This window comes from Narcine bancroftii, chromosome 10 (assembly GCF_036971445.1).
Source record: "Narcine bancroftii isolate sNarBan1 chromosome 10, sNarBan1.hap1, whole genome shotgun sequence".
NCBI lineage: Eukaryota > Metazoa > Chordata > Chondrichthyes > Torpediniformes > Narcinidae > Narcine > Narcine bancroftii.
The window spans coordinates 53256478-53269748 of NC_091478.1; the positions used below are offsets into that span (position 1 = coordinate 53256478).

The 13271-nt window shown below is 39.6% G+C and overlaps 1 protein-coding gene across 1 annotated transcript in view; it reads right to left on the reverse strand.

The window, feature by feature from the left end:
• The window catches only part of hydin (HYDIN axonemal central pair apparatus protein), a 1560590-nt gene that overhangs the window by 263574 nt on the left and 1283745 nt on the right, over positions 1-13271 (reverse strand). Inside the window, exon 67 of the mRNA XM_069900939.1 lies at positions 10220-10380. Coding sequence (XP_069757040.1) covers positions 10220-10380 — 161 coding nt within the window. The remainder of the gene's footprint in view (positions 1-10219; positions 10381-13271) is intronic.

Sequence of the window (13271 nt, forward strand, 5' to 3'; positions counted from 1 at the left end):
GGAAATGGCCATCACTAGGCATTAGCATTCCACTATGACAACATCACTATTCATACCAAGTATAAATGGTGAGGAACAGTTGCTGCAAGCTGTGAGGTTGGGCCCTCCTCCATTCTAGAAGGTACCTACTATACCAAGGAAGCTGTTCTTTGTCCTCCTCTGCTCCCATCCTTCTCATCCCAGCCGTCCCCAAGGCTGGGTCCATAAAATAACAGCACATGGGATTCAAGGTGTTTAGGCACCTGAATCCAAAATTGGCTTGGTGATAGAGACAGAGGATTGGCGTTTTTCTTACTGGAAGTGGAATCTTTGCTGTGTAATAATGTCATAGATTTGGCAAGGTCCTGCATGGTAAATTAGTCAAGAGCTTTGACAAGGTCCCACATGGCACATTAGTCTGGAAGGTTCTTGGCCCATGGTCAGGGGTCGCAGTGTCAGGTTTTGGAGCATGAGATAAGAAGAAATTAAATGTAGAGGCACCATGCTGGAGAAACTCAGCAGGTTGAAGAGAGTACTTTGTGTAGAAAAGATGGAAATCTATGGCTGGCTGAAGCCCGGGCTGTTGGTTGTGTATTTTGACATTGCTGCGTGGAGTGCATTGTTTTACCTGCTGAATTTCTCCAGCATTGTGTTTTTACTTCAATCACGGTGTCTGTGGACTTTCTTGTTTTACTTCCATAATAAGAAGTTACTTCATTCAGAGAGGAGTGGATGCATTTCCACAGAAGATTGTGGATTACTGAAGGTATCAGAATGTATGGGGAGAGTTTAGGAGAGGCAATGACCAGTATACAATAGTGGATCAGGATCAAATGGAAATATGAGCTCATGCACTTAGTCAAGTTAGTCCTGCCAAATAAATATAGGGAGCTATGACCTAAATAGGTGATCTCTGAATTACTCCCAGTGAACGTAGGAACAGCAGGATGGAGCACATGAACATAGGCTGAGCAGTTGGTGTAGGAATGGGTCAAATTTATAAACAATTGGGATCACTTCTAGGTCAGAGGTTTCTTGTACAATGGTGATGGGTTACACCTGAACTAAAGAGAAAACAATATTCTGGTGGGGGTCGGGATCTAAGAGAGAGAGACTGAAAAGTTTAAGGAAGCAAAGGAAGTGCATGAAAGCAGAACAAGATGACGAGGACAATCATCAAGTTACGACGGATAATGTTGTTATAACGCAGAAAGCCTGACAGGGAATGCGGACAAACACAGGATGTGGAGAGGTACAGAGTAATGTCATCTTGTTGCCATAATGGAGATATCGTAGAAGTAGGACCAGGACCAGCAGCTTCATGTTCCAGCATGCAGTGAACTTGGTCTTTTCTCCTTGGAGCGACAAAGGATGAGGGGTGACCTGATAGAGGTGAACAAGATGAGAAGCATTGATCATGTGGACGAAAATATGTTTCCCCCAGGCCTGAAATGGCTAACACCAGAGTGCATAGTTCTTAGCTGCTTGGAAGTAAGTACAGGGGTGAAATTAGAGATGAGTTTTTCACACAGAGAGCGGTGGGTGCATGGAATGTGATGCCGGCAGTGGTGTTGGAGGCAGGTACAATAGGATCCCAGAAGAGACATGGAAATTTGAAAAATGAAGGGTTATGCAGTCGGGAAATTCTAGTCAATTTGGAGAGTAGGGCCTGTACTGTGCTCTAGATTTCTGTTTTGTCCTTCTTCTATGCAGTGAACAAGGGCTGTGCTGTCATGTTGGCCAGAAGTAAGGATGTTCATTGATGATCACATGATGTTCAACTCTCTTCAGGTAATAAAGCAAGTGCTGGGCAACAATGATGACCAACGAGAGAAAGCCCAGCTTCTTCCCCTTGACAATGGCCATTATTACCTTCACAGAGTCACCACTGACAATATCCAGGGGGTTATCATGAACCAGAAACTGAATTGGAGTAACAAATATGGTAACAAGAGCAGTTCAGAGACCTACTCTTGTAAACACAGAGCACTGGTTCTTCTGTGATCCTCTGGTGATTCACTCAACTCCCAACTCCCCACAGCCTGCCTACTATTGACAAGGCTCAGGTCAGGAATGCGATCTCCACTTACCTGAGTGAGTGCAGTCTCAACAATACTCGAGAATTTGACACCATCCAGGACATGGTAGGGTCTTGATACACCTCCGTCCACACTCTTCACTCACTCCACCACCCTCGCCCCTGAACAGCAACTACAGGATGCACTGCAGCAACTTACTGAGACTCCTTAAACGTCTCTAGCAGCTGGAGGGACAAGGCAGGAACACCAAACCCTGGAAGTTGACCTCTAAACCACACCAACCTGATGAGAAATATAATGCCATTCCTCCATTGTTGCTGGGTCAAAATCATGGCCATCCCTCTCCCACAGTGTTTTGGGTATCCCCACACCTTGAGGACTGCAGTGGTACATGAAGGCAGCTCACACCACCTTCTCGAAGTCAATTATGAGCCCTTTTCCACTGGCATCCCAGTTAATAGGCCGTACAGTGTCCCAGGATAGGTAGCCATTTGTGCTGCTTCCACTGGGCCACCTTTAACTGGGGCACTGACTGCTTTTCCACTGACCCAGGGGTCAGAGGGTCTACCTTCAGCCAGAAATGGGTGATTTTCTGCTGTCCTTTTTTAATTGGCATGCTGGCTTCAACTGGCGCCGAGAATATGAGTGGGGTAGAAGCCATCAATCCCTGGCATGGTTTAACACCAGCGTGCTGATTGTTTTTCCACTGGACCCTTAATCAGTTAATTCCCTGTTAATTCCTGGGACAAGGTGCCAGTGGAAAGGGGCTATGGACAGGCAATTAAATGATGGCTTAACCTGTGAAGCCCCCATTCAATGAATAAAAAGTCAGCTTATGGAGGATGCAATAGATGATGTTGATGCATGGCAACCTCTCTGGTCAGCCTAGTCTCAGCATGACGACCCCAGTGGCACTTTCTCAAGGCCTACAGGAGGACTTGTAATTGTTGACTTGGCTGATTCCTGCCCCTGATTATGAATTAATATTCAGGCTTGGATGATGTGTGGGCCCATAGTTATTTACAAGGACAGGATTGGCTCAGTTTAATGTCTCTATATTCAAATAGTTGAGTCATAGAATGTTTGATACAGAAAGGGATCTTTTGGTCCCTCATTTGTGTGACAGCACTGTAAAGAGCAGACAGAACATTATCGGAAGGTTTCAGGAGCCTATTGATTGTGAAATTAATGGCTTTATGGCCAAGTTTGCAGATGATATGGAGAAGCAGCTAGCATTGAGGAATCGTAGAGGCTACAGAAGACAGGTTAGGAGAATGGGTAAAGAAATGGCAAATGGAATACAATGTTGGAAAATGTTCAGTCATGTACTTTGGCAGAAGAAATAAATGGGGAGATTATTTTCTAAATGGGGAGAAAATGGAAAAATTTCAGATGCAATTGGACCTGGGAGTCTTCATGCAAGATACTCTGAAGGTAAACTTGCAAGTTGAGTCAGCAGTGAAGATGGCAAATGCAATGCTGGTAGTCATTTCAAGAGGAATAGAATGTAAGAGCAGGGATGTGATGTTAAGGCTTTGCAAGACACTTGAAAGACCTCACCTGGAGTATTGTGAGCAATTTTTGGTTCCTCATTTAAGAAAGGATGTGCCTTCGATGAGAGGAGGTTGACAAGGATGATTGCAGGAATGAAAAAATTATCACTTGACAGATCTTGGCCTGTACTCATTGGGATTTAGGAGAATGAGTGGGGATCTCATTGAAATATTTTGAATGTTGCCAGGTGTGTACAGAGTAGATGTAGAAAGGTTATTTCCCATGGCAGCAGAGTCGAGGTCAAGAGACCACAACTTAAAGATTGAAGGGCATAGAGGAGTCACGTGATGGAGTAGTGGCTGGACGGTGAACTCCAGCCCTCTCCAGAAAAGTCGGGAAAAACAAAGGAAAACACAAAGGCACAGAAATAAAAGTTAAAGAAAAGTGAGTATAAAGGTGGAAAGAAGATGGCGACAAAAAAAGAAAAATCGAAAGCAACGGTAAGAAGAGAGGAAGAGAAGACAACGGAGGAAGAAGGTGAAGGCCTTACCTGTTCGAAGAGGCCCGCGGTGGAGAGAGAAACCCGCTCCCTCAGGTCGGTAGATAGTGGACTACAAAAATGGCTCGCTGAGCCGAGTAAAAGTGCGCAACCGCGCATGCGCGAGGAGTCGCGCATGCGCGATGCGCATGAAAATAAACACACCGACGGGAGGGGGGACCAGCTGGGGAGTCGATCTCCACAGCCGGCAACGACAGCTGCAGAACACCTGCAGCAAGAAGAGAACACAGAAGACAATGGAAACAAGAAAGAAGAGAAGAAAAGGGCAACAAAGAAACAACAGATGGCCAACCCAGAGGAAGAAGAAGAGGAAGAGGAAGAGTTCAGTGAAATAGAAGAAGAAGAGAAAGGCAAGATAAAGGTTGTACTTTCTCTTATTAAAGGATACATGGAGTCATTTAAAGAATGGCAAACACAGGAATTTAATGATTTAAGAAAAAGAATAAACAACACAGAAGAGAAAATGAATAAAATAGATATGACCTTAACAGAAATGGGAAAGAAAATGGACAAGATGGAAGAGCGGGCAATAGCAGCAGAAATGGAGGTAGAAGACTTAAAAAAGAAATTGGAGGAATCTAATAAAAAAACTAAAGAGACACAAGAACTACTAGCTCAAAAAATAGATATAATGGAAAATTATAACAGAAGAAATAACATAAAAATAGTGGGCCTTAAGGAAGATGAAGAAGGCAAGAATATGAGGGAGTTTATAAAAGATTGGATCCCTAAGACCCTAGGATGTCCAGAACTACAGCAAGAAATGGAAATAGAAAGGGCACATAGAGCATTGGCCTCTAAACCACAACCACAACAAAAACCAAGATCTATTGTAGTAAAATTCCTAAGATATACTACAAGAGAAAAGGTACTGGAGAAGACAATGGAAAAAGTAAGAGAGGGCAACAAACCACTGGAGTATAAAGGGCAAAAAATCTTCATTTATCCAGATATAAGTTTTGAACTCCTAAAGAAGAGAAAGGAGTTCAATACAGCAAAGGCGATTTTATGGAAGAAAGGGTATAAATTTATACTAAACCATCCAGCGGTATTGAAAATATTTATTCCAGGACAACAAAACAGACTATTCTCGGACCCAGAAGAAGCACGAAAATTTGCAGAACAATTACAAAAATAGACTGAGGGATGAAGACGGGTAATGAGAGTAAAAATGATCACGATTGATATGTATGTGGGTAAAGAGGTATAAGAGTGAATAGATACAATGTGCATACGTGAATGTATCTGTACATAGATAGTATAGACAAGAATTAATAAGGGAAGGTAATGGAATAGAGAGAATAAGGAGGGAATTAAAAGAGTGACCTTTGTTACATATGAAAAGTTAAATCTTTTCTGGGGGGGCTGGGTGGGGGGAAATAGCGGTCACTGCAAAATCAGTTGACGCTTGCGAGTGGATTCGCAAACCCAAATGGAGAGGGGAGATGTGGTTGTCCGACAAGGGATAAAGGACAACTCAGGAGGGGAAGGGGAGATTGGGGATAAAGAAGATATAAATAGGAGAATAAGGAAAATGTTGGATGTTGTAGGAATGTTGTCTTATAAAGAGTTGAAAATAAGAAAACAGAAATGGAAAAGGAAGAAAGGTAATGATGGAAAAACGGAAAGAGAAGATAAACAAAGTATAAAATGGCTACGCTGAACTATATGACTACAAATATTAATGGAATACATAACCAAATTAAAAGGAAGAAACTACTAAATTTACTGAAAAAGGAAAAAATTGATATAGCATTTGTCCAAGAAACACACTTAACTGAATTGGAGCACAAGAAATTAAAGAGAGATTGGGTAGGACATGTAACAGGAGCATCGTATAATTCAAAAGAAAGAGGAGTGGCTATATTAATTAGTAAAAATGTGCCATTTAAAATAGAAGAGGAAATAATAGATCCAGCAGGGAGATATGTTATGATAAAATGTCAGATATATTCAGAGTTTTGGAATCTACTTAATGTATATTCACCTAAAGAAGAAGATCAAAAGTTTATGCAAGATATCTTTTTGAAGGTAGCTAATACGCAAGGGAACATACTAATAGGAGGGGATTTCAACCTGAATTTGGATCCAAATATGGATAAAACGGGGAAAAAAATTAACAGAAAGAACAAAGTAACCAAATTTATAATTAAATCAATGCAAGAAATGAAACTTTTGGATATATGGAGGAAACAAAACCCAAAAGAAAAGGAATACTCATACTACTCGGCTAGACATAAAACATACTCAAGAATAGACCTATTTTTGTTATCAGCTAGTATGCAGGATAGAGTAAGAAAAACAGAATATAAAGCGAGAATACTATCGGACCATTCACCCTTAATATTGACAGTAAAGCTAGAGGACATCCCTCCAAGAATGTATAGATGGAGATTAAACCCCATGCTACTTAAAAGACAGGATTTTAGAGAATTTATTGAAAAACAATTAAAAATGTATTTTGAAGTAAATACGGAATCAGTGGAAGATATGTTTATACTATGGGATGCAATGAAAGCATTCATTAGAGGGCAAATAATAAGTTATGTAACCAAGATGAAGAAGGACTATAATCAGGAAATAGAGCAGTTGGAAAGGGAAATAGTAAACATAGAAAAAAAATTAGCAATGAAGGAAGATACAACTAAAAGAAGAGAATTGGCGGATAAAAAAATAAAATATGAAACATTACAAACATATAAGGTAGAGAAGAATATAATGAAGACAAAACAGAAATATTATGAACTAGGTGAAAAAACGCACAAAATCCTAGCATGGCAGCTTAAGACAGAACAAGCTAAGAAAATGGTATTGGCATCAAGGAAAAAAGACAAACAAATTACATATAATCCAAAAGAAATTAAGGAAAACTTTAGAGAATTCTATGAACAATTATACCGAACTGAAAACGAAGGGAAAGAAGGGAAAATAGATGAATTTTTGACTAAAATTGAACTACCAAAACTACAAATAGAGGAACAAAATAAATTAACAGAACCATTTGGAACAGTAGAAATACAAGAGATAATAAAAAATTACCAAATAATAAGACACCAGGAGAGGATGGATTTCCAATAGAATTCTACAAAACATTTAAAGACTTATTAATTCCGCCCCTCCTGGATGTAATCAACCAGATTGATGAAACACAAAGCTTACCAGATTCATGTAGAACAGCAATAATTACAGTAATACTAAAACAAGGGAAAGATCCACTCTCACCAGCGTCATATAGACCAATATCTTTGCTAAACACAGATTATAAGATAATAGCTAAACTATTAGCAAACAGATTAGCAGAACAGGTACCGAAAATGGTAAATTTAGACCAAACTGGATTCATCAAAAAAAGACGCACAACAGACAAAATTTGTAAATTTATTAACTTAATTCATGCAGTAGAAGGAAATAAAGCACCTGCAGTAGCAGTTGCTTTAGACGCAGAGAAGGCCTTCGACAGAGTAGAATGGAATTATTTGTTCAAAGTATTGCAAAAATTCAGTTTACCGGAGAAGTATATTAATTGGATTAAAGCATTATATAAGGGACTGTTAGCGAAAGTGACAGTAAATGGACATGTATCAAAGCAATTTAACTTAAGCAGGTCAACGCGGCAGGGATGCCCACTATCACCTTTATTGTTTGCGCTAGCTATAGAACCACTAGCAGAATTGATAAGAATAGATAATAATATAAAAGGAATAAAAATAAAAGACAGGGGATATAAAATCAGTCTATTTGCGGATGATGTTATAGTGTACTTAACAGAACCAGAACTATCAATAAAAGAATTATATAAGAAATTGAAGGAATATGGAGAAGTGTCAGGTTACAAGATAAATGTAAATAAAAGTGAAACAATGCCTATGAATAATGCGGATTTCTCAAAATTTAAGAAGGAATCTCCATTCAGATGGCAAATGCAGGCAATAAGATACCTAGGTGTACAAATAAACAAAAATCTAGGCCAATTATATAAACTCAATTATAATCCACTAATGAAAAAATTACAGGACGATTTAGAGCATTGGAAAGATCTACCACTAACACTGATAGGAAGGATAAACTGTATTAAAATGAACATTTTTCCAAGGATATTATACTTATTTCAGGCATTGCCAATACAACTGACAGAAAAATTCTTCAAAGAGTTAAAGAAAATAATAAGGAAATTTTTATGGAGAGGGGGGAAACCGAGGATAGCACTAGATAAATTAACAGAATGGTATAAACAAGGAGGCTTACAATTGCCAAACTTTAAAAATTATTATAGAGCCGCACAATTAAGATACCTATCAGATTTTTATCAAACAAGGGAAAAACCAGACTGGACGAGATTAGAATTAGATAAAATAGGGGAAAAGATACCTGAACACATATTATATAAATGGGATGAAAAATTGGTACAACATAGAACTTCTCCAGTATTACATCATCTCCTCAATATTTGGAAGAAGATTCATGTAGAAAGAAATAAAACAAATTATCAATTACCAAAACTAATATTGACGCAAAATAAGCTACTCCCTTTTACAATAGATAACCTTTCCTTTAGAGAATGGGAAAAAAAGGGATTAAAAGAATAGAAAATTGTTTTTCAGGAAGTAGATTCTTATCCTTTGAACAAATGAGAGATAAGTACAATATAACTGGAGATACAGCGCTGTCATATTACCAACTGAGAACCTACTTGAAGGATAAATTAGGAAGCAATTTGAGTTTACCAGAGGGAAGTAACCTTGAATATGTGATTACAGATACAATGTTAATCAAAAGATTTATAACAAATATGTATATTAAACTGCAAGAAAAGGAGAATGAGGAAACAAATGGTAAAACTAAACAAAAATGGGAACAAGATTTAAATATAAAGATAAAAAAGGAAACATGGGAGAAATTATGTTCTGGAACGATGAGAAATACAATAAATACGAGGCTACGTATGATACAATATAATTGGTTACACAGACTATACATTACACCGCAAAAGTTAAATAAATGGGACCCAACAGTATCTGATAGATGTTTTCGATGTAAAAAAGAAATGGGAACAACAATTCATGCAATCTGGACATGTGAGAGAGTAGAAAAATTTTGGGATGATCTCAATCAGATATTAAATAAAATAACAGAAAACAATATACCAAAGAATCCAGTGATCTTTCTCCTAAGTAACATAAAAAACAAAGAATTTGGAATTGATTTGGAGGATGCACAAAAAAGATTTATTAAGATAGCCCTAGCCGTAGCAAAAAAATGTATTATGTCAACCTGGAAATTGGAAGATAATTTGAAAATACAACAATGGTATATAGAAATGAATAAATGTATTCCATTAGAAAAAATAACATATAGTTTAAGAAATAATATTGAAATATTCGAACAAATATGGGAGCCTTACATTAAATACAATAGCGAAAACCTACCGGGGACAAACATTACCTAAGTTGATGGAAGGAGAAAGAAAGAAAAGAATGGACTCAGTAGAATTTCTGGTGTATTTTTGTTGAATGACAACATTGTCTGACTGGTTTAATGCAACCTAGATTGTATACCTAAAATGGATGAGAGGGGGGGTGGGGGGGTGGCTTGGGAGGAAGGAGGTGGGGGGGAGAAAAAGTCACTGTATATGTGTGAAAAAGAAAAAGTGTATATCATGGCTAATGTGATTTATGGTGTGAAAAATAAAAAATTTAAAAAAAAGATTGAAGGGCATCTACTTAGAATAGAGATGCGGAGAAATGTCTTTCTCCAGAGTATGGTGAAACTGTGGAATTTGTTGCTGCAGGCAGTTGTGTCGGTCAAATAATTTAAGGCAGAGATTGATAAGTTGTTGATTAGCTAAGGCATCAAAGGTTATGGGGAGAAAGCTAAGAGTGAGGCTGAATGTGAAAATAGATTAGCTTATGATGGAATGGAGGGCAGACTTGATGGTCTGTTTCTGCTCATGTCTTATGGTCCTATGGTCTATGGACTAGTAATGTTATAAAATGTTATGAAGGAGAAGCAGAAATGAAAACAATGGAATAAATAAACAAACCAGTGCTTGGAGGTTCTGCTAGAGTCCCCAGGTCTTATGTTTGTCATTTACAGTGGAGGTCTAAGAGAGAAAATAGAAACAATTCTACTCAACCATGAGATACTTAACGAATAGATTCGAGTCTTGTACAACAGCGTATCCTTGAAGATAATGCTTTCACATAAGCATTCGAAGTCACTGTAATCCACCATTGCACTGATCTTCAGTTCCAGCTCCCGACTGCTGTTTTCAAGAACAGTATGGGCAGGCTCTGGATCAATCTCCACCACCTAAGGGAGACATGAAAGAACCAGAATTAAAAGTCACATCTCTGGCTACAATTCATTGGCCTTCCATGAAACAGGCATAAAGATAATGATAATGCCAGATGACTGCCTGGAGGTCGGTGACTAGTGACATTCTGCAGGGATCTGTTCTGGGACCCCTGCTCTTTGTGATCTTTATGAATGACTTGGATACGGAAGATAAGTTTGCAGATGATACAAAGGTTGGAGGTGGTGTGAGTTCAATCTGGGTAAGAGTTGGGTGACGCACTTTGGAAGGTTGAACTCGAAGGTGGATATTAGCAGGATTTCTAGCAGTGTGGAGGAACAGAGGGATCTTGGGATCCAAGTCCATAGATCCCTCAAAATTACCATGCAAGTTGATAGAGTGGGTAAGAAAGTATATGATGTACTGAGCTTCATAAGTTAGGGAACAGAACTGTTGGAGTTCCATAAATTTCTTGTTTGGCCACACTGACGTTCACTTTATTCTTAGAATGATGTGGAAACTTTCGAGAGATTGCAGACAAGATATAACAGGATGCTGCCTGGATTAGAGAACATGTCTTATGAGGGAAAGTTGGAATAATGGAGAATGTGAGCCAATTTAATTGAGTATACAAGGTTATGAGAGGATTAGATAGGGTGGACATCCAGCACTTTTTTCCAAGGGTGGACATCTGTTCATGGTGAGGAGAGAAAGTTCAGGAGAGATGTCAGAGTTACATTTTTCCACAGAGAGTGGTGGGTGCCTGGAATGCATATCTGGGAGTGGGAGTGGGGGCTGATGCAATTGGTACATTTACAAGACTCTTCAACAGGCCTCTTGTAGACTCTTGGATGTAGGAAAAATGGAAGATAAAGGACTGTGAGAAAGGGAACGTTTAGATTGATCATGGAGAAAATGGTGGTGCTGCCTGAGCTGCTGTCAAGGTAGCGCTGCCACTGGTACAGACCCACGGAGAGTGGGGAGTGGAGACACAGCGCTCCTGTGGGGTCCAACCACCAAGTCCGACTGCCCAGAGCAGTCAGCTCCATATAGGATTTGAATGGCCTGTTAAAGGAGCTGACAGTAGTTTTATTTAAAATCCCACAACCATAGGGTCTGGACCAAAGATGGTGATGCATATGACTGGCAGCATCTGCAAGGGGTTCCAGACTCCAGGGATATGGAAGACTGGAGCAGGGCAGCAGAAAATGGGGAGATCAATCCCCATCTGAGAAGAAGATGACGAACGGGACGGTGACAATGACGGTGGTCCAGTGAGGAGTTCTGCAGTTGAAGGAACCACACAGGTGGCGGGCTGCTGGTGACTCGAGGCGAGGAACCCATAGAGGCTGTGGACTGCTGGAAACTGGCTCCAAACTAGCTGAAAGGGGACCAGGTATCAGAACTGGGATGCGAGAGAGTGCCAAGGGCACTGCAAGGTTCCTAATCGTAATGGAGGTTCAGATCTTGAGCTTGGATTGTCGATGGTTTGGACTGGACTCTGTGTGGCTTCAAGAGTGCTGGAGTGAATTGACGAGCCCTCGGTGACTCTGGGGTCTCTTCTTTGATTTTTTTTCTCTGACTATAAGTTGCCCTTCAAGAAATTTCTGCTAATGGCAAATCTGTCAGCAGCCAAAAGCAATTTTGTGTAATTACATGGCAATAAATTGAATCTTGAATAAGTTTATGTGCGTTGACACAATATCGTGGCTGAAGGGCTAGAACTGTGCTCCAGTGTTCTTAGAATCAGAATATATTGTCATGAACATGTCCTGAAATGTGTTGTTTTGTGGCAGCATGACAGTGCAAATATTGCTATAAATTGCATTTCAAAATTAAATAAATGGTGCAAGAGAATAGGATAACATGACCTAGTGTCTATGGTTCATTGTCCATTCAGAAATGTAATGGCAAAGTGGAAGAAGCTGTCCTTGTGCTGCTGGATACATCTTCAGGCTCCAGTACATATTTCTTGATGTGTGAAAAGGGGATGGCCTGGATGGTGGGTGTCTGTGAGGATAGAGGCTGCTTTCTTATGACACTGCTCCTTGTAGATGTTCTCGATGGAGTGGAGACTGCTCTTTGTGTGTGTAAACAATTCTCTGGAGTATTTCCCTGTGCATTGGAATCTCTATTCCAGAAAGTGATGCAACCAGACAAAATGTGCTCCATGGTACACTTGCAGAAATTTTTATGTTGTTCTATTTCAAAAATATTGCCAGAGGAGATGGTGGAATCAGATATAATAGACAAGGTACAGAAACATACAGACCTAATGTGGACAAAAGGGGTTACTGTGGATGGGCAGAATGTTCAGCATGGATGTAATAGGCCAACTGTTCTGTTTTCATGCTGGATAAATCTGTGACAATCTAACTCATGATTCACTAAATAGATTAAGAAAATAGAGCATATGGTGAAAGGAAATGGCTTAGATCTAACCTTTGTCAGAAACCAGGACTGAGCATAATTAATTGCTGACACTATTGAAGGGGTATTTTCAAATGTGTGAGTGTACAGTGCTCCTCAGGACTCCATATTGTGAACTTGTGTAAATCAGGTGAATGGTATCAAAGTTGACTGATGAAAACTGTAAGGCGTCCTGATGAGGATAGCTAGAGCTGATAGACAGCAGCAAATGACATGGACTGGATGATCCAGTTTAATGCAGAGAATGGTGAAGGGGAATGTGTGAATGGATGGATGAAGGAGGCAAAAAAAAATGTTGAACCAGTTGAAGTAAAGAAAAATAGTGGGGAGGTCATGAAGCATATAAGGATAACTGAGGAGGTAGTGATGGCTGTGTTAAAAAAGATAAAGGTGGATAAATATCCCGGACCGGACAAAATATTCCCTAGGACACTCAGGGAGGCTAGTGGACAGTTAGTGGGGCCATTAACAGAGATAT